General features: G+C 38.3%; 1 protein-coding gene across 11 annotated transcripts in view; it reads left to right on the top strand.

The window, feature by feature from the left end:
• The window catches only part of ADAM22 (ADAM metallopeptidase domain 22), a 184,737-nt gene extending 162,376 nt beyond the window's left edge, over positions 1–22,361 (top strand). For 2 of the 11 annotated variants that reach the window (XM_016218822.2, XM_016218823.2), the window contains 6 exons: positions 8,922–9,022; positions 9,365–9,431; positions 11,648–11,758; positions 13,946–14,032; positions 19,576–19,696; positions 22,191–22,301. In XM_016218822.2, the coding sequence (XP_016074308.2) occupies positions 8,922–9,022; positions 9,365–9,431; positions 11,648–11,758; positions 13,946–14,032; positions 19,576–19,696; positions 22,191–22,211 (508 nt within the window). In that variant the 3' untranslated portion in view covers positions 22,212–22,301. Of the gene's footprint in view, positions 1–6,421; positions 6,617–8,921; positions 9,023–9,364; positions 9,432–11,647; positions 11,759–13,945; positions 14,033–19,575; positions 19,750–22,190 lie in introns of all 11 variants that reach the window. The other 9 variants (XM_016218827.2, XM_087821139.1, XM_087821141.1 and 6 more) reach the window with 8 other exon arrangements.
• Positions 22,362–22,745: the final 384 nt, after the last annotated feature.

The following is a 22,745-nucleotide window of genomic DNA, read 5'->3' on the forward strand; positions in this document are numbered from 1 at the left end:
ATAAAAAGGAATACAAAGCATTTCTGCACTTCCGTAAGAATTGACTATTTTTTTAAAATAAATCTGAATTAGCTCATATTTGGGTACACCCTTTAACTTTCGTTTAAAAAATTACTAATGCTATTAGCTATTGATACAAAATAATCTAAAGTATCCTGGAAATCGATAGCCCTGACTAGGTCCTGTACATCATAGAGTGCTAATTTTGTACTCAAGATATCATTGCAGATTAGTACTTACTTAGCTTTTCCTACTGTTTTTTTAAATGCCTGTGGCAGATTAGGAATAAGATATAATAAACTCGGTGAGATTTTTTCAGGCCCCAACCACAGCTTTCAGTTTTTCACAAATTAAAATTATAACTTTACCTTCTCTTTCTTTCCATGTGTAATTTAAAATTCCTATAAGTTTTAGTCATAAATATCTATAGAGTCTCTGTGAATAAGTGGTGCCCACAGGGTACCAACTGAGATCCTGGTCAGTTAGCACAGGTATTAGAAAACATTCACCTTGCCCTGGAGTAACAAACTCATTATTAATGGGAAAAGTAAAACTGAGGCAAAATTAAATTAAATTTTATTAATTTAATAAATTAAGTTAAAATTTTAAAACAATTAGATTTCTTTGTGCCATGTTTTAAATTTTCGTGTCTTGAAACATTGGAAAAGAGCTGGTGCCATTTAAGCTTTCTGTTGGGTAGAAGTTGATCAGTCATATCAGAAATTTAAGTTTGGTGACTTTCTTCAGGGAAAAATAGAATTGGGCTAATAAGATAAAAAAATTGATGATTCAGAGCCATTTCCATAGGAGCTAAGGCTATAATGTAATTTAATATTGCTGACTGTATAAAAGGGAAAGTAAAGGATCACAAATATGTAACATAAGCAAACAGTGCTCTAAAGATGTGTCCTCACCACAGATACTACCCAGAATAAAGGAATTGTCCACAGTACAAAAAAAAAAGAAAAAGGTTACTGTATAAAGCTGTGCACCAATCTTATTCTAACTCAATATATGCATAGCTGTAGTTAAGGAAATTTTTACATTTAGACTGTCCTTTATGTACCTGATATAATTTCATGTCTCCTGGTATTACTGGTATTCATCATTTCATCACCTGGCTACTCTTTTGGAATCTAGTTTATATTTTGAGAATTGTCACATCTTAAGCAGATATTTATTTTATATATTTTGATTTGTTTTAACACAACCTTTATTATTATTATTATTTTTTGCTCTTGTCCATAGCTAATGACTCTTGGGTTTGTACAGTAATTCTCACAGTGGAGGAGTAGCAGAGTGGACTTTAGATCAGGAAGTCGTGAATGTATAAATATCTTCTGAAGGATTTTTCTTTTTGAGAATATATATGGTATCTGCCCCAAAATGTATACACACTTTAAGAGCTGATAGCTCAATTGATTTTTCTTTCTCTTTGATTTAACCTATTGTAATTAATAATTATTCAAAGTATGTGTACATTTTGGGGGGGACACCCTGTATGTTAAGTGGTTATAGAGAAGATGGAAAGACCAGAGGACCAAAGCATGCATTAAGAAATTTACAACCTTGTAAAATACCTGCAGATATTCAAATAAAGATGTGCCCAGTTTCAAAGGATACCAGGAAGTAGAAATAAGAATTTTGAGTTGGTCTTGCCTTTAAATTAGGTTTTTCTTGGAGGTTCCATGGTAGAAGGACCTTGGTAGTTGTCTGACAAGGAATCAGAAATCTACTTGCTATTATGTGGTCTTGGGAAATCACTTAAACTTTCCTCAGTTCTAAAATCAGATAAAGTTCTTTGTAATCTGTAAAGCATTATAGGAAGGGAAGTTATTAGTATGTGGTGTCTGAAGACTGTGTTTCTCCGATCTTCCAATGAAAGAGATGGATGTGGCTCTCAGAGAGGGAGGCAGCATCCACCGGCGTAAGCAAGGCCTGCACATACTGGTGACAGAATTGATGAGCGTAAAGGTTTGCTTTGACACTAAATGTAAGACCATATTAAATGGGTAGCCAGTTATCAGATTTATATTAATAATATAAAGTCTCAGGAATGCCAAATTGGGCATAATTTTCAAATTATTGGAGGGCAAGTAATTCTGTAAAGATACCTGATAACCTGGTAAATTTCCCCTCCAGAGAATGTGTGATTGTTTTAATTGTAGGTCTGACAATAAGATAAGAAGCAAACCCATTTTTTTTCCTCTTTTCCTTTAAAAACTGCTTAATGGAAAATAGAAACTCCATTCTGGGGCGGAGTGGAGGTAGAAGCCCATACATGAGTAATATCGCTTTAAACTTGCTAGTGTCATATTGTGAAGGGTAGAGCCGTGGAACCCAGGAGCCACGGAGAATTCTTAAGCATCATGTAGTTAGAAGGATGGCTGTTGATTGTTCCTTTTCTTTAAAATCTTCAGGGAAGATTTTTCCAGTTGGTACTGTTGTTTATATTTTAGCATAATTGCTTTAGGACTTAGCAGCTGTACACTTTATAACAAGAATTTTAAGTTTGAGATGCAGTTTTCAAGCAGATTTGCAAATAGCAATAGAATAAGAAAACATCAGTTGAACTTGGATTTATAGGATACCTATATTCAGCTTAAATATTCTCTTTCTTTGCCTGAAATGAACACACATCATTATAACTAAGGTGAAATAGAATAAACAATTAGATCATGTTTTACTGAGCTATACTTCAGCAGAAATCCCTGTCCCCATTTCTTTTCTCTCTCACCTGTTTTAGCCACTTTATTTTCTGCTTGTGAACCGCCCTCTTTTCTTTCAAACTTTTCTTAGTTTGCTTTTATATTATTATTATTTCAGTGGTAGTCATGCATCTGTCAATGTGACTTAGTACACATTACAAAATATTTCTTAAAACAGTGAAGTAATAATTTCAATGACGGACAGCTCAGACACTGACAAAGCACTGGAGAAATGCCTCCTTCAGGATTAAGGTTGAAAATTAAAAAACTTTTTCATTGTATTATCATTTTGAATGTAAGCAAGAATTATTAAATTAAATATGATAGTTCAATGGATCCTTTTAGGAAAGATCAGATTTCCCTCATAACAGGGATCCTTTTTGAGTAAAAAGAATTTAGTTAAATAAGCTTTTATTTTCTTTTAGTCATTATTTATTTTAAAAATTCATGCACATGTCTAAGATATTTACATGTAATATGGGAAATATGTGATTTTTCTCATTATAAAAATGGTCAGGCCACCTAATGTGATAGTCACTGCCAGATTCTAAAATTCTATAAAACCGCCAAAATTTAGGAGGAAAGCCACAAAGACTAGGAAAATAAATTCAGTGTTTAAAAAAATTTAATGAGATCATTTAGATGGTCATTTATGATCTTTTATAACACATGATGAGATGTTATTTTCTTGATCATGGGGACCTGATATTCTCTTTCTTCACTAAAGGCAAAACAAAAAGTAGCTTCTCTATTTTGGAGACTTTACAATAGAGATAGCTAAGAATCTAATCTGCCTTGTGTGATAAAAACAAGGTGCCCCAGAAATTCATTGAACTTAAACTCCCTTCCAACCCTCTGACTGAAAACCACAGTTTATGATGTGTTTAGCATTTAAGATGTTTGTACACTGTGTAAAAGATGATTACGGCCCTGGCTCAGTGGTTAGAACATTGACCAGTAGACCTAAGGGTCTTGGGTTCGATTCCTGGACATGAGCTCATATCTCGGTTGCAGGTTCGCTCTCTGTCCCCATGGGGAGGCAACCAGTCAGTGTGCCTCTCACATAGATGTATCTTACTCTCTCTCTCCCTCTCCTCCCTCCCTCTCTCTGAAAAGCAATGGAAAAAAATGTCCTCTGGTGAGGATTGACAATAACAACAACAAAAGATGATGTACTGCAGAGAAATTACTGAAGGAGTGATAAACGTGCTCAGTTAAAAAAATAAAAAAACTGTAGCATCCACTGTGAGAGGCGGCCTATTTAATCCTATGCTATCAGCTAACCGAGGCCTTGGCAAATGCCTAAAAGGCCAGAAACAGGTGAAGAGGAGATAATTCGAGGGAATTAATTAATGAGAAAAGTCAAGTATAGTTGGAACTTGTTTTTATTTAATTTGAAGTTAGTGAGGTACATCTCATCAGCTTAGAAAGATTATCATTAAAGGTAATAGGGACTAAAATGAGTTGTTAACCATAAAGATTATTATTGGCAATGTGATGTTGACGGGATGTTTTCTGGCATTCTTTTATAAATATTAATATGATACAAAAGGGAAGTTTCCTTCCTGAGGCAACATAGACAGCTTTGATTTTTTTGTAATCCTCACCCAAGGATATGTTTGTTTGTTTGTTTTTAATATATCTTTATTGATTTCAGAGAGAGGAAAGGAGAGGGAGTGAGAGAGATAGAAGCATCAATGATGAGAGAATCATTGAACGGCTGCCTCCTGCACGCCCCCCACTGGGGATCGAGCCTGCAACCCGGGCATGTGCCCCGACAGGGAATCGAACTGAGATCTCCTAGATCCTAGGTCAATGCTCAATCCCTGAGCCAAGCCAACCAGGCCCACACATATGTTTTTATTGACTTGAGAGAGAAAGAGAGAGAGAGAGAGAGAGAGAGAAAAACATTGATGGGTTGCCCCCCTTACATGCCCAATGGGACCAGGGATTGAACTCGCAACCTGGGTATGTGACCTGACCGGGAATCGAACCCACAACCCTTAGGTACATGGGATGACACTCTAACTTCTGAGCCACACTGGCTAGGATGACAACTTTGATTTTATTGAGAGGATTTTTTCAAGCATTGATAGACTATTTTACTGATAAAAGGCAAGAAAGAAAATATAATTGCAGAGATTAAAGATATGTTGCATAAGAAGATATATTATTTGTCCTATATTATTAACACTATAAGTGTGGGGGAATTGCATTATTTTATTAATAAAATTGTTTCATAATGTACCAGGAAAAAGAAAGATTACAATTAGGAGCTGAAGTCACTTAAAGGGTTAAAACTTAAAGGATTAAAAATATTTTGAAGGGTTATATATCAAAGAATTATAGGTAAAATTAGTCTTACGATTTTTTTTCTTTAAAGGGGAGGAATAGGTTTAATTACACAATATATGTGCTTTCTGTCAGTTGGAAAAATCTTTAGATTTGTAAAGATGTGTGAAGTACCTGCATAGAATTGAAATAATATGAGCGAGGATATTCCAGCACTTCAGAATAGTGAATGACCAAGTATTTTAAACATTGAAAACAATGTGGTAATGGGTATAAGGAAGCAAACATCTGAAAGCGGCATATTTTGGAGAGAATTTAGCATCAGCAAGTAATCATGACTAGCATGGTAACTAAGGGAAACCCAAATGGGAAAGGAGTTAGCAAATGTGTACTTTTGTGGGAAGCCTATTTCCTACAGTTCTGTTTGAAATTCTCCATCCACCCTGGTTCGTGCTCCGTCCAACAATAGTACCGAATGGCACCGGGTCAAGTTTTTGATTCAGTTGGCAGCTTGGGGGCCGGGCACTGGCAAATGATCAGATTAGCCGCCGAGGAAGGGGGACTGATGAGGTGGTCCCATCTCAAGTTTTCTGCCCTCTTCCTTTCGAGGAAGTAACAAGAATCTGTTCCAGGCTCAGTTAATTCAATACCAGGGCGAGTGTAGCCGGTAACTGTGTGGATTTTCCCGTTGCTCTCCTGCAGTGGAGACAGAGAACCCGGGTCACGGGCCAACTGCATAAATATCCTTCCATGGCCTCATCAGGATTCCGTTATTTTGTAACCCTTTCCTCCTCTGGCTAAATTATCTTCCTTTACATGTTCTCCTGTGCAGTTACAGAATTATATTTTTCACTCATCTTTGAGTCTTTTTCTATTTCTTCATATTTTGGTTAAATGAACAATGAAGTTCCAAATGGAACAGAGAACTCTAATAAGAACTTATTTGGATTAATTATAGGACATAATTTAGAAATGCATCAGTTTTTTAGAGACCAATCAAGGTTACATTATATTTAGAAATCATGAGTAGTTTATTCACCGTAGAAAAAAACTATCCAGGCAAGGACTGTCTGTCCCAACAGGGCTCCTTCGGCACCATTGTTTTTTGTGTTTTTTTTTAAGACAGAGCTGCAGTTAACAGCTCTACGGATAATGAAGTGACAGTGAAAAACTTCATCTCTCTTTGTTTTCCCCCTGAAGCAAAGCTTTACTCATTCAGACTGTAAAGGCTTCAGCGATTGCATTCTGATCTCTAGAATGACTTTAACTTGTCACATTTATTAATAATCGTACGTGTTGTTATAGATTTGATTCATGTAGATCATTATTCCTACCTCTTTTTTCCTAAAATAATATTTGTATATGTCTGTGTTCATGTGTGTGTCTTGTTTTCTGACTCTGAAATGTTTATTATGCCTTAGACAGTTACCCCAGGGAGATTATGTAAAAAAGCCTGGAGATGGCGACTCTTTTTATAGCGACATTCCTCCTGGAGTCAGCACAAACTCAGCATCTAGTTCTAAGAAGAGGTCTGCTTTTCTGTCGCATTTTCAGATTTCTACCTGTTCCATCACACATTATTCCATTAGTCAGAACATTTCATTATTTTGCAGCAGGTTTGATTACTTCTTCCTTCTTTCTTGAATGTTACAAAAATAGTATCCTTTGTTCTTTGATTACTCTGATTGAAAATGCCATATGCTCAGAACCACTTGTTTTAACAAATCAGGCCAGAAAGCCAAACAAAACAAAACTAAATCAATAATGTTAAATCTATATTGAAAACCTAGGGTTTTTCAGTCTTGCTGTTTTGTGGCTTAAGAGACTAAGCATAATATTTTACCATATTTTAAATGGTGAGCTTTATGTCATGTTTGGTAGTCAAAGAAAAAGGTTACTGTCATGCTTCGGTAAAAGCAGCTGTTAAAATACGTTGGTAATATGAATGCAGCGTTGAATATTTTTTAATTTTAAATATATCAAAGCTAAGCTTGCTGTGGAAAAAAAGATCGCTTCTCTGTGAATCATGTATTTGAATATTATGATTTTGCCTTTTATGCCTGGAATGATTATTTCTAGACTTTATGACTTTGGTTGCAAAATTAATTTAAGTGTATTTAATGTTTGCGTGTCTTATAATATTGTGGGTGGGTTAAGATATTATTTATATGCCTTAAACTTTGATGCTGTGTTCTTGCTCCAGGATCTTAAGGTGTATAACACCATTTAAAATGCTGCATGCTTTATAATTGCTTAATAAAATAAACTGATAGAAGAAATAAGTAGTTGGATGTTTTAGGAAATGAGACAATCATTGAAAGACACTAAAATATTCCTGTGGAGAGTTTCTTTAAAATTGTTGGTAGGAGTGTAACATACAGGGGGGAAAAAAGATTGATAGCCCCATGTATTACTTTGGGCTTAGTTGTTTGATTGAAAGGGAAATTGTTAGTTTACTGAAAAGAAACATGATCTAGTCTGGAGTTCTAAATAGAGTGAATCATCTGTAAAAATCCTGCAGTGGATTTCACTCTTTATAAACAATTGGGAAGGACAATAGAAGAAATTAGTGAGATCTAGGAACTCTACGTGGAACTGCCTTAAACATGAAGGGGTGTTTTTACTCAGATAACACAGCTTAAAGCAAAAGTAAAAATACAACCTTTTGCACAAGGATTACAATTCTATGGAAGGATGTTCAAAAATGTTATTCTTTTATTGGGGGACTTTTTGGGTAAGAATAAGATTTACTTAAATTCTCTCAGTGTATAAATTTTTTCTTGGTCAAATATTTAATTTTAAAGTAAGTAATATGGTAAAAAAGTGAGAAGTAAATGGATTCCAGCAGACTTTCTGTTCTCCTTCTGTACAAAATGGGCATCACTCTTAGTTAGCAAATGCTGTTGAAAAAGTTCTAATCTAGGGAATTAATATATAATTTTGTCCATTTATTTTCATTCATTAGTAGAAGGTTCCTTATAAAATAGACATTAGCATTAACTGGAGTGATATGTGGCAAAGATTTTAAGTATGGTGCTATTTTCTAAAGTAGCTCAAGAAGAGTTTAAAATACTGATTTAAAGAATTCCCAGATTTTAGCAAAATCTCAATGGGTTATGACTTTTAAGCAGTTAAAAATTATATCAAATTCTGTGACTTCGCCTAAGTATATGCAGTTTGTTAAAATACTTTTCTTATATGCTATAAGGTAGGTGTGGAAATTTTGCTTCTTGTAGATAATTCTTTTAAAGATGGCAGGACACAAGTAGCAGAAGGGCTTCATGGTACATGGGCTTTGTGAGAGATACTTCCATGACAAACCTCTGATTCAGTTCTCTTATTGAACAGCTAATACTACACATTACTACATTTTGGGGGGCCATATATGTGGAGAAAATGTCAATTCTCAGAAAATAATTTTATTGTTTAAGAAAACCTAAATATTACTCTGATAAAGGTTAGCCAGGTTAAAGAGAGCAAATCTTAATGAAATCTCTTGGAAGTCCATGTTCTCATAATATTTGAATGGAAACCATTGCTTTACAATTAAGAAACATCTATGGTGGGACCCCATTATAACTGCTGCTTGGGTTATGTAACCGAAATACGTAGTGAATTTGCTATATGTAGTTGTTGTGCTCTGGGGAGTATAATTGGCTTGCATTGTATCCTGATACTTTTCAATCATAAACTATTGTAATGGGGTTCCATTGTATTTGACTTTTCTTAAATTGAATGTTGTGTAATTCTGCCTTCTTCATGAAGACTTTCATGTTCTGTTCATTCTTTCATTTTAGATATTTTTCTTTCTTGATTTATTTTATTTAGTGCACAGCAATGCTTAGAAATTTTGCTTACTGATTTCTAAACATTCATTTGATTATATTTTTGAACAATATATATACACATTTTCAATTTCAGGTCAAATGGACTCTCTCATTCTTGGAGTGAAAGGATTCCAGACACAAAACATATTTCAGACATCTGTGAAAATGGGCGACCTCGAAGTAACTCTTGGCAAGGTATGTAGGGTGGCATTCTGAATCCAACTGCCCACATAACCCAAATTCCATATTCTGTGGTCCCTGGTTGTAAAGACTTGATCTTCTCTGTGAGCTCTTTAGCTCTTCTCCCAGTAGAGAAGAGGGCATTTATTATGAGTTCATTTCTTTTTTCTTGGATGGGAAATGATGGGGTTCTCTAGCACCAGTGCACCAGGCACTTTGGGAGGGTTGGACAGAGCTCTAAAGGCCTGTGCTCTGGGCGATGCTGGTTGTGAATTACACCCACGTGAAACACCATGTCCTTAAACATAAGGCGACTTTGATTTACATTCAAATCTCGCTGTAAACCATCTTTTTCAGGTAACGTGGGAGGCAACAAAAAGAAAATCAGAGGCAAAAGATTTAGACCTCGGTCTAATTCAACTGAGTAAGTCTGCACTTCTAATGGAAAAAGGCTATCCAAGGTCCTGTGCAGTTAGTGTGAAAAGTTAATCAACCAGATCGCCTGAGAACTGTAAACCATGCCTCTGGTCATGGTTTTGTCTTTTCAAATATTTTTCTTTTCTTTTGCCGTTTTAAAATTAACCCTGGCTTTTCTCTTTTACATAGGCATCTCCGCAACTGTGCCCAACCCAATATTCACTGACAGTGGGGGCCTGGCCCTCGCTGCAGGCTTTTCCCTCCAGTACTCTGCCATTGTGGTGTCTTGGTTCCGTTTGAAGGGAATTTTGATAACATTCCTTTCTCTTCATCACCCGGGGTCCGGCCATTTCAGAGGGGTCACCCTTCCTCTCCCCCGTATTCACACAGCCTAGAAGCATCGGGGAAGTTCCCACTGGCCTGGAGCATGGAACTTGCTCACAGTGCGAAACCACCGCTCCCGAGCTTCCTGGCTGCCATCTAAGCATTCTCTCAGACTGATAGAATTCGTTTCCCTTTTAAATTTTCCTTCTGAGGACATTTAAAAGGGCATTTACCTAAACTTGCTCTTTAACGGAATCATTGTCACTAAATGCAACACTATCCATTTTGAATGATAGCCACGTATTTTTTTAAAAACTGGGGATGGGGTCCTAAGTTACATTTAAGCCATTTATAGTGAAGTCAACACCATGTACTTTTGTTTGTTTGCTTCTCCATTGAATAAAGTACAAGTAAATCCAAGCTTCCCCAAATCCCATGGAACAAAACACATCCTTACTCTCCTTCTGGATCTTGCCACCTGGTTTTCATTAACCATACTTTTTGGACCCATCTGAAATTTTTTTACTGATATCATGGCAGTGCTAGCTTTTATTCCCAGGATCTCCGTTGCTTCTTTATGCCTTAATACTTAAAAAATCTAAATAGCAGGTAGCGGTTAACTACTTGTCAGAAACTTATGTTAGCTTTTCCATCATTTACCCTGCCTTTTTCAGTCCAGGACAATAACATCGCCCTAAAATTTGGACCTTCCTGCTGATGGTATTGTCTTCTAAGTGTCTTGTCAAAGCCTACTAGAGGATATTTTACCATAGAAGCAATAGATAGGTTCAGGTGATACCACTGCATGGTCCAGAATGGCATCATAGAACTCCATCCTCAATAATCCGTTTGAGTTTATCTTATACATTCCCAAAGTGCTTGGATGCTTTAGGACTCATTGAGGATAAACTCTTCTTGGAATGTTGTTTGATTTGTTTTACTTGAGGTCACCTGGTAAGAGCTCCTTAGCTTTTTCTCAGTTGCTCACAGAAGTCCAGAGGAAGCTGAGAAAAGTTCTTCAGAACTTCCTTTGGGTACTGTTTAGTATTCTACCAGCATGTCCTATAACGAAGCTTTGGAAAGTCCTAAGCAAAGAAAAAAAAAAAGATCCAGCATATTCAAGCTATGAGTTTAGGACCCAAAGAATACTTGGTGTTTAGCAAGATTCATAACAGTATTTTTTAGAGTAATCACTTATTTTTAAAATGTTTTCTTAAAATTTCCACTCATATCATATGATAAATACTGTGCTACTAGCTAGCTCTTGAGAAATCTTGCCTGTGAGATAACTCAGTTATAATATTTAATAAGATATCATAATGGAATTATGTTTATGAAAAAGAAATATTAAGGACTCCCTCAGATTTTTCAGACTTTCCAGATTTGGGTTACATGTCTCATGTTACCTAAATGGAGCAAGCCTGGGAAGCTGACCATATCCTACTGTACAGGCATTATACTGTATATATTTTTTTTTTTCTGAAAAGGAATATTAATGCATAGCATATCAAGAATTATGTTGACAGGGTTTTTTTTATACTTTCCATATTTGTTAAATAATCCCATTTGCTTCTGATACAACATCATTTGTGTGACTGCATGAGGAACAGAATGATTATGGACAGACGCATCTTTTTAATTTTTTTAGACTAAGAGGTATTATCAGGTCTATTATTTCAGCGTTCCTTTTAGCATCCCATCATCCCAAAGGATGAAGAAACCTTGGGACGTGAATTAAAACATGCACCACAAATGCATACTCTGCTAATTTACAACACCAAATATCCTTGTTTAATGTATTGTTTTCCCCCTGAAAGCTTTTGCATCTTCCTCACTGTTGTACATGATGTAAAAAAAGGTTTTGGCTTAGACTTTGTATTATATATTGTGTTTTTACAGGAGGGAGCCCCAAGCACCTGAGCCTGGGCACTCCCTCGCCCAGACAGTCCCATCCCAAGGCATAAGCCCAGGGGGTTCTGACAGCCCCCAGACAGGGAGTCTGGATCACAGGTCAGTCTCCACCTGCCCCTTCATTCTGGGCTGCCACTTAATCTCCCTCCAAGTCCCTTCCTTGGCTGAGAACAGGGTCATTTGATCTCTGACTGATGCCCAGCATCTGCTTGGAGGTGGTCCTGGTCCAGCCAGCACCAGCTAGTTTTCCTTCCTTTCCATCCTGGAGGACATACAGAGCTCTCCTAGCCTGTCTAATGCATTTTTTATTTATTTTTTTGCATGTTGCGCTCTAAGCCGAGTCAAGCACATAGGTAGGTTTATAGCAGTTTGATAAAACCCCATGACCTAGAGATATTAGGAAGCCCACTGAAGACACTTTCATGGCAGATCCCCAGAAGGAGCAACAGTTGAGAGCTCTCTTCAGTGACCTCTAGTGAAGTGATCACAGCCTTCTGAGATGCTCCCTGAGACGGAGGAAAAGGTCCATCACGGGCAAGTCACACCATGTGGCTGTAGGTTTCATGGAACAGCCATGGTACCAGTCCTTTGAGCTTGTGAGATTGTCACTGAAAGGAACACGTGTCTCTTGGATGTGGCCACCTGCCTGTGGGTGATCCCTTTTGCTGTGTGGCTGTGTTTCACCTGATAACAACAGCTGCATGGGCTTTTCCCATGGTTTTCCCCAGGCTAGAGCATTCACTGGTCTCCATCTGTGGCTGCACATGCTTTTTGACTCTTTTTTTTTGTTTTGTTCAGAGTCTCAGTGGAAACCTTTATGCAAGTTTTAATTGGCTCTCTCTGTGAAAAGCGCAAGTTGGCAATGATTGTGGCTAAAGGCAAAACTAGTGTGATTTGTTCCTGAGTCAGGGGACATTGTCTTAGCAAAAATGGTCTTATAAGCATATAAAGTACCCCAACCCTTCTCTCAGGAGGGAACTTCATGACCTTATTTTGTAGCATACATCGGTTATAGCTAAAAATGAGGGAAAGGACTATGGAAAAAAATCTAACTTGTTTATATAACTTGTTTATATACTTACTGAAATGTATTTACAAACTAAAACTAAATATGGAGGAAAGAAGCAAACTTTAACCACAAATAGTATATTTTATAATTTCCCCTGGTTTGTTTCCAAATAACTTGAAAAGTTTTATAGAGCTTGGATCTTCATTGCCTATAGTGTTTCCAGAAGTTACTTTTTAAGTGAGAAAATTCAGTAAAAAGTAAAACCTCCAAATTCTTCCAAGGCTGCATTTGTTGAATCTGTATTTATTTTATGAGGGCAAATTCTTAGGGGATATACCGTTGCTTGCCACTCCCCCCTGCCCAGGGTATATTAAAGGAAGCTGTGAAAAGAAAACAAAATGCGTACTCGCAATTTTAATCCCTTTAAGATTTTCCTTTGTGATGAATTCTGATGGAGACTTTGCCAGATCCACCAGGGAGATGCTAACTGAGGTCATTATCTGCTGGCAATGACTCACCTGGCGCTCAGTCAGAGGTAACCTCTGAGGACCATTTCATGATGGAAACGGAATCCGTTAGTCTGAGTGCACAAAGGTGAGGAAGGAACCTTGCAGCTGCACCTAAATTACTAAACCCAACTTCAGGGTCCTGGAGGCCTGTCGGGACCACACTGAATGTGCATTGGGCTCCAGGATCAGAAGAGTGGGACCTTTTCTGCTCCTTATGGAGCCAATTGGAGCACCTTTTTGTTAATTCCAGCTTGGGACCTGCTATCAGGAGAAAGACAGAGGCCATGTAAAGTCTTTCCTTTCATATTGGAAAGAGAACTTAGGTCCTTTTCATTGTCCTTGGCGTTATGTGCCCAAACACCAGGTTGGAAGTGCAGCCCTCTCAGTGTTCTCAGAAAGCACCATTACCATTTGAAAACCAAAATGCCAAATGAGAGGTGGCCTAGAAAATGCCACTTTGGAGGTGGGTGAATGGGATTGCTGACAGCACTGTGATTGAAAGACCTTCGGAGTCACTTTGGGAAACCACTGGGAAGGCTTTCTTGAAATGGGGAATCCATTCTAGAATGCCTTGAGCCTTGTTGTAGCTGAGTTTACTGTCATGTGATTGTACAGACTGCCTCATAATCACCCCACACCCACCCTGGTTTATTTGCCATGGTCACTTGCATTTGGAGGGTGAGGAACATCCTTGCTAAGCTTGTGCTGTGTATTTTCAGATTTTCTATCTTGTTCTGCTTTCTTTGTTCCTTCCATTGCTTTCCGCAGGTATTTAAACCCATGGTTCAAAAGAGACTATAATGTAGCTAAGTGGGTAGAAGATGTGAATAAAAACACTGAAGGACCATACTTTAGGTATTTTATAAATTAATTTTATACCCTTTACAAACTCTCCCAGCACATATAAACACTGCAGTGTGACTGGCTCTCTATCTTGTATTGCCCAATACAAGTTCCCAGAGGTGGAGAGGGTCCTTGTCTCCTTGCTGCCTTTTGATCTCTGTTTTGGGCTTCATGAGCAAGTCTGTGGCTCTTCTCTGAAAGTTTCAAATGAAGCTGTTTGAAAGGGTTGCCATTTAGTGCATGTCCCTATTACCATCTCAAGCTTTTTAGTAGCTTTCTCTTCATTTTATGCTGTGTAGTGTTCTATGGGCATGAAACATCCTTTCCACTAATAAAGCAGCACTATTAACCTGAGCAATTTCATTTCTAGAATTTAGTTTTTCCGTAGTGCATTTTTTCTACTTACTGCCTTAAGAGTGCATAGTGCATATGAAAACTCAAGGAAAAACATGGAAAAAAAACCAAAAAAGCAATTAGTGGAATTTTACTTTGAGTAAAAACAATGATTTGCTGTAACTTGAAAATTATTGAGAAAACATTGGCCGCATGAGAGAGTAGGCATTGAGTTTAGGTTGTATTTGTTCGGTACAACCATGGGCTGTGCTGAGAAATGTTTCACAGATTCTCAACAAAGCTAAGGAATTTTTTATTCCAATAAAAATGCCGTGTCTAACACATGAAATAGAACAGGAAGCAGATCTGAAACATGTTCTTGATTCACAAACAAGCAGGTAGAGTCTGTACATTTTAGAAACCAGCGTATTTACTCAGTTCACTGCAGCTCAAAGAGAATTTCCAAGAGCTCTTAATAGCATTTTTCCACTCTTTATAATATCAGAGTGATTTCCTAGAGACAAATGTTCACTTTATATCTGACTACTGTGACAGTTAATGTAAAGAAGAAATATAGGCTGAATTGCTACCTCGTCTGAACATAACAATAAGCTTTCGATTATTTATTGCTGTGACTTGGGTCAGCATTTAACAGATATCAACTATATATGTGTATTTAACTCTCAGCACCCATGTAAGGTGGACTTTCTCTTCCTGTGTACCATTTAGTTTAGACATGTAGAGTTTGAGAAAATGATTAGACCTACCTGCATTTTAATTTGATCCATACATTCGCATATGCCCCAAGGAAAGCATAACCCCTGCCTGCTCACAAAAATATATCCTGCTTTTATACCCCACCTTTCCCTCCCGCCCTGTCCCTCTGCTTATACCACTTTCCCACTGAACCTCCTACACATACACTCACATTCAAACATCCCACCCTCACCTGTAGCTCCCAAGATGGCCAGCGTCAGGAAGACAGGTAAGATGGTTTTGAATGTTATTTGGAATCTTGGCTCACCTGCAGTCCCATTCCTCCCTTCTGTCTTCCTCAGGCTTGTGGGCAGATTGTAATTTATATCAGTCATGAGACCAAAACAGAATGACTTTGGTCCTGTATGGGCTAGGGCTTTTATGCCTAAATGGACTTAGCATTTTTGCGGCAGCAATTTGTGAAATGGTACCCCGGAAGAGTTGATTCACCTCCCCTGGGTGAGCTGAGTAGTTTGACTCCCAGAGAAGAGTTCCCATTTCTTCCATTCAGCGCCCAGGTCTGCCCAGAAGCTGCATGACTAAACGCAGTTTGGATGGGGAAATGCTTTAGCACCCCCGGTTGCACGTGCAAAGCTGCAAGGGCAATTTTAGAGGGCTCCTTTATCTCCTTTGTTAATATGAGATGTGGGTTTCTACAGAGATGGTCCCTTTAAGAATTAATTATTAGAGATCCATATTTGTATTTAAAGGTTAGTTAAAACTCAATGGAGTGTTATCAGTTATCTGTCATTTGTTGGGATGTTAAGGGTAATGCTGGTCAGACTTGAAAATCAACACAGAATTTCTGTGGAAGTGGTGAACAATTGAGACACCCCGGGACTTTTAATACAATGATTCTAACACAACAGAATTTCATTCACTCTCCATTCAAGCCACGCCTCACATCTCAGGTCCCAAGTGCATCTACACCTTGGCTTACCCTCTTTGCCAACCCGATGCCTAAGCTGAGATCTGCTTCATCTGCTCCCAAGCCATTCAGAATTACGTCTCCTGCCAAAACCACCAATAAGGGCAAAGGTCACTGTATTCATCACCCATGCAGTGTGAGGTTTGTGGCACCGTTATCAAAATGCGGTGAGGACTTTGTGAATGTAGCAAAATGTCCAAAATACAGCTCAGCACTTTAAAATATAGTATCCACATCACTACAAAGAGCAAAACAAATGCCAAAAGATTGTGAGTGATCAGAGTGCCTCAGTTGTCCTCCCTCCCCCAGTTCTCATGTGACAGTGGTTGCCCAGATTGTTTTGAGCTTATATCCAGGACATTAGGAAGGAGCTGATAAGGTCAGGGCAAGAGAATTATCTCCCCACATCTGGATCCTGGAAGTAGTTCCTTTGGCAGCAGTGCTTTGCCAGCCTCTAGAAAGTATCCTTACTCTTGGGTATTAGCCAATTGATTCCTCACTTCATCAATGGATTTTGAGTCCACTCCCATGACCTTGTGGAAAATGCTATAACTCTGAAAAGAAGCTTAATAACTGTCATGTATCAAGTGCCTTTATTTCTCACAACACCATGAGACGTAAGTATTCTTATTCCCTTTTTATGGGTGGAGGAAACAGGTACAAAGAGTCACTCAAAGTAGCACAGCTAGTAAGTGTCAGAGCCAGAATTACGAGCTTGGCCCCGACTCCAAAATCTTCCCTTTCTATTTCCCTGTAATTACTTAAAAGTAGTGAGGTGGATATTGACTACTTACATCCTGTCCCAGGACACTTTACAAATCCTTCAGGATTAGGCTACTATAAAGCTTGCCTGTGAGCACAGCCAAGAGGTGGACCTGTGTCCCTTGTGTGTAGCTGGTCTGTATTAGCCTGTGCTGGGGGGCAGAACTGAACTGAGACTGGCCAGACAGGCATATCTACTAAAGGCAAGCCCAGAAAGGCTGATGTAGCCCCAAGATACATCACAGTCCATTGGCACACAGACACACTTTCATTGTGTGCTTCTGAATGGCACCCGCTATGGTTATTATGGTTTTTAAAAATGCAGTGATGATAATGCTTAGCATTTGTTCCAAGATTACTTTGTAAGTGAATGAGCTGGGCCGGTGCCTGATTTTCAGTGAAAGCAATTGGAACCACCAGGCAAGTAGCCAGGGTCAAAAATGAGCCTAGAAGTGGTTTGAAGAAATGTCGAGTTTGTTTTTGTTTTCCCTGAACTGATTTACCCTGCCTTGTTCTCTCCTCCTACTCTGACCCCTCCATCCCCCCCCAGGAGCTCACACTCCACCCAACCTCCACCCCATGCCCCCCCCCCCCAACTGAAACTGTCCTGCTTGGCTTCTCTCCCTCAGGGTCCAAGTGTTAGTTAACCAGAGGGTTTATGTGAGAAGTAGTATAAGTGCAATTTCTTTGGGGTTCTGGAGAATACCTCCTCTTTTGTTTTAAGTCATTATTGGCTTTGGTCATGGAGAGGTATTTGAGGGGAACTGGACTTCAAGCACTTCCCACTGGGATGGCCATGTATGTATATACAAAGCTGGTCATTTTGACCCATGGCCAAGTGAATGGCTGGCATGACTTTGAAGCTATAAGCAAATGGCTCCTGCTGTGGACACACACACTACAGCAAATTAAACCAAGATTTAGGTATATGTTTGTTTACCTTACTTGTATCTTGAACTTGAATATCTTATCAGTAGTGATTAGGCTAAAAATTGAAACCGAGGTTAGTATTTCTTGTTTTAGAAAGATGTACTTATCTAAATACAAAAGTTTATCTTCATTCTACATGAACTGAATTTGTTTACTAAAGATCATAGTCCTGTTTTAAAAGTCAGTAATTCCTGACTTAGAAGAATATGCTGTAGTACATTGCTTTAATAGTACTTGAGAGGATTGAAGTACTAATATTCTTGTTCTACCCATGTGCTCCACAGTGGAGAGCATCGACACAAGAGAAGTCGAACAGCTGAATTATTCTAACGTTCACACTAAGGAGTGGTCCTGGACATTTTCCAAAAATAGAACATTAGGCATTACAGATTAAAAGTGACCTGAATCACTCTTGATTCTTAAAATTGAGTGAGAATGTTCACTTCGTTCTATCTTAGGGTTTGTAGGAAAAAATTATTTTAAACCATTAGCTTCATTCAGTGTCCATAAAATAGAAACTGATTTGAAAACTGTGGCAGAGCCAGAGCAAAGGATAATATATGGATGGGAAATAAAATTTAAACTAAGGGAGGAAAAAAGACATCTTGATGCCGTGGCATGCAGCGTAGGCCACGATCTTCCCCGAGCCAGCCCCTGGCAGAGGCAGTCACAGGACGCAGATAAGATGCATCCTACTGAAATCCGTACTTGAGCTCGGACGTGGCAGTGCTAGCAGTTCAGTGACGTGGGCCACTAACGCCCGGGAATTGAGGAGTCATGGATGTGCAGTGGTGACATTTGTGAATGGATGGCTACTGCCAAACCCTCACATCCGTTTTCCACTGATGTGGTTGTAAGTTGACACTTTTCAGTCTGAGCTGTTTTTGTTTGTTTTGTTTTTTAAGTTAAGATGGCAAATACGGGCTCTTCCAGTGTGCTCAGTTTAGTCGCAAATATTACCACTGCACATGCAGAATCAAACAAGAACAGCATACATGCCATATCTGTCATATGGAATACCTCCATGATGAAGAGAGCACGTTATCCAAGGAGGAAGGGATCTTGCCATTGTGTTTGTTTTAGTTTTAGTAAAATTCTTGTCAAAGTATAGCCACCTTATTGACATACCAAGTGCTCCCTACATGAGTCATCAAAATCCACCTCTATGGCTAGAACCCTCCCCTGTACAGACATGCTGATTGGAGAGACTAATCAGACCATTTTTGTATGTTCTCATCAGACTCTTTGTTTGGCTGGAACTCTGCACTCCTTACTGCTTGCATGTTTACTAATTTCTTATTAAAATCTCTGTATTTGCCTTTGTTCTTTCACAACTAACACACTGGCCTCTGAATGCATGAGTTTTGTGTAAACTGGTGTGTGACTTATCAACTAATGTAGCAATAGTATTGTATTTTTGGACCTAAAAAATAGAATTGGAATAACTGTGCTAAAAATATTTTTTTTACATTAAGTGGTAAAAAAATAAGGCAGAATATTGAGACTTTGTATACTTAATTTACCATTATGAGCTCCTAGAATAATTTTATCCCTTCTCCATTTTAGCTTTTTATTCTATAGGAAATTTCATTCTTGGCTTTCTAGTTGAAAGTATGAGTCTGTGTACTAACATTTAAATAATCCATTGCAGTTATGAAATTAGGAAAATAAAATTCCAGCATTCCAGTGTTGTGAATGACAGATTATCTCCCAGTAGCTGACCCTCTGCAGTAGTGGCCTATGAAAGTAGAAATCAGAGGGTTTGTTCTGAACCCACTTTTCAGATATTTGAAAAAGATATTAGGCCATCACGTAATATTTATTTCATGTGTTCTCAACGCCTCAGGACTTTATCTCCTGCCAAGTCTCCTTCTTCATCAACTGGGTCTATTGCCTCCAGCAGAAAATACCCCTACCCAATGCCTCCACTTCCTGACGAGAAGAAAGGGAACCGGCAAAGTGCCAGGGTATGTGAAAGCTGCTTCCATGTGCCGATGTCCTTGGTCACTATCGGTTATCTGTGAGTTCCTATTTTAAAAGAGAGAGCTCTTTTTTCCTCTTCGTTCATAAGCAGAAGGAAAAGATTTAAATTTGAAAAATAGAGGATTCTTGGGGCTTCAGGGCTCAGATTTATATTTGCAAATTAATCACTGGATTAATAAATTCTAGAAATATTTGGTCTATATTAATGATTCATTGCTATATATTTACATCTTTTATTATTCAGTGTTGCTGATATATTACAACCTGAAATAAACAGAATGTATTTTGCTTTATCAGTTTTTTGATATACCTGGAAATGCCAGAGATTAAACTAGCCTCATTTCCATGCCCAGTTTGCATACTCAGGCCTTTCACTGGCTAATAACACCCAGTAGAAGTAGGAATCCGAGACAGAAAATCAGATCAGTGTCTTAGAGATGGAGGTGGAATTCGGCAACAAGGAAAGGGGACTTTAAAATTTGTAATATTTAGAGTAGACAAAGGGTATGGTGAAATTTTAAAAAACCAGATTTATAAAAATATGGTTCACGACTTAAATACCAAGTCCTCTTTTACATCTTAATCACTCTTACAGACAGATCCATTATGTGAACTTTGAGATACAGTGGAGTTTAGAGGCAGAACAGCCCTCGGAGGCTTAAGTGAAAAATATAATTAAAGAAGAATTACCTCAGTTGATGTCCAGGCTCTGTTGTGGTCAGTTACATTATAATGTTGATCTTCTCAGAAATAATTTTTCAAAAAAAGTAAAATAAAACAAATCTTTAGAAGCCTGGGCAGATTTATCTGCTAGTGGGTCCTGGGTTCCGAGGCTTTTTGGTTTTAAAAACTATTTTGGAGCCTCTTTCATCCTGAACCTAAATTATGGGGCTCAGGGTAACCATGGGTCATTCAGATTTTAACTCCCTCACCTCAGAATCAGTAAGAAAACACATTAAAAGCTGATTAGATGACTGTAATAGAAAAGACTGTAAAAACAATCGGTGCTTTGTTAATTGTACAGAAATTATCTTCCTATGTTAATATGGGAAATGGTTAAAGATGATGAAGAAGAAGATGACTCAGATCCCCAGCATTCACCTTTCAGGCCTTAAAAAGAAAAAACTTGTGAACAAGCGTCCAGGTTTTCATGATATGTGTGTTGGTAATAAAACCTAAGGTGATCTCACTCCTTTCCTCCCTAGGGAATTGCCAAAGTGTAACACCCCCTTCTTTCCCCAGATAAATTGCTTCATTGCTTGCTTTTGCTCTTTCCAGATGGGGATAGTCTCTCAGGTAGATAACCTGAGGCTGTGCCACAGTCCTGTGGGGTGGCCGACCTGGGCATCAGAGTAAGATGTCCATGAAGCTTCAAGAGAACATATTAAGGGAATCTGAGACAAATATCCACTTAGTCCTTTAGCTGTTTCTTCTTTCTCATTCCCAGAAACTCATTAGTTATACAATGACATGCCTCAGATTTCCAGTAAAAGTGGAAATTGGATGCAACCTAAGTCACATGTAGGCTTTCTTTGTTCGTGTTTATAATTATACCCAAATTGTATTTTATGAAACATAATTCACCAGGTAGATTTTTTAAAATTGGCCTTCCTTCTCTGGTGAACTGAGTTGCATTCATATTTAATCATGCCGAAGTTGTTTCCAGCCCATTAAGGCAGGTTACTGAACATCACAGAAATTAGATATGAACAGGACCAATATAAAGAACTGGTGGCAGAGGCAGGGAGAGGGAAGAGGTGAGGGAATTAAGGAATTGGCATCCTTCCCTGGATGCATCATTGTACTCTGATATGTCAGCTCCCAAGAGAGGACAATTTTCTAGGAGGTAGAGATGGAATTGGAGGGTGTATAACCTGGTCATGGGCCCAGGCAGTGATTTTTACGTGGGTGGTGGTGGCACTGATGGAATCATACTTCCCTGAGGTCAGTGCTCAGTGTTGGCTGTACATGGGATTGTCTGAGGGCTTTTAAAATACAGAGATGCCTGCATCCCACTCAGAGAGACTTTGATTTGGTGCATTGTCCAGGCAGTGGGATTGTAAAAATGTCCCCAGATCACTGAAACGGGCAGGTGGGTTGAGAACCGCTGCTCTAGCTGCCTATATCAGAATCCTGGGGAAAGAAGGGTATTGTTTAAAAGAACAATATTTTAAATTTTTTCATTTGAGACACAATATTAAATTTATTCAAAATTTTGAGTTACATTAAATGAAGATGTGAGGTTTTTTGTATTAAAAGATGACAGTTGTTTAAAAGGTTGAAACAGATTTAGAGGTAAGAGAGAACTAAAATTAGAGTTTATTTTATTCATTTATGAGACTTCTTAAATTAAACATTTGGAGTGTGTGTCCACAATCACATAAGTATGTAATCACCAAATCTTTTTCATCTTCATAGCTCAGAATATGTCTATTTCCTGCCTTCACAATGTACAATTTGCTTTTCTCTGTTGTGCAGCTATGGGAGACATCCATTTAAGATCAACTGTTTACATGTGATACATCAAAACTGTTTACTTCAACTTTTATAGAAACCCAACCTCACGGAATCACTGCAAATCTATCTGCTCTTCAGATGATACGAACACCCTCTGAGATGCCACAAAGGGGAAGAAGCCAAGTCTCACATCTGGATACCATTTTCTTTTTGTCATTGGCTTAGGATTTAACTGAACCTTGGACAGAACTCCTGAGACCTTACACTATAACATGGCACAGTAAAGGAACTGGTATGTTAATGGATAATCCGCATGACAGATATATGTAGAAATATCACCAAAATGAACTCACATGACCCAAATGTAGCAAGTTTTCTAAGGGACAACAGTGGATTCAGAACTTGGCGTTCTGAAGCCCATCCTCATTGTAGACAGTGATGCTGTGTGCATGGCGCTTCTGTTTATTGTTTTCCACATCTAAGGAAACAACATCCCATAATAGACACTAGCATGCAGGGCTAAGGCATATAGGATTTTTCCGCAGGACATTAAAGCTTTGAGAGGCCAATATCCCA

This window comes from Miniopterus natalensis, chromosome 10, assembly GCF_054644295.1.
Source record: "Miniopterus natalensis isolate mMinNat1 chromosome 10, mMinNat1.hap1, whole genome shotgun sequence".
Taxonomy (NCBI): Eukaryota; Metazoa; Chordata; class Mammalia; order Chiroptera; family Miniopteridae; genus Miniopterus; species Miniopterus natalensis.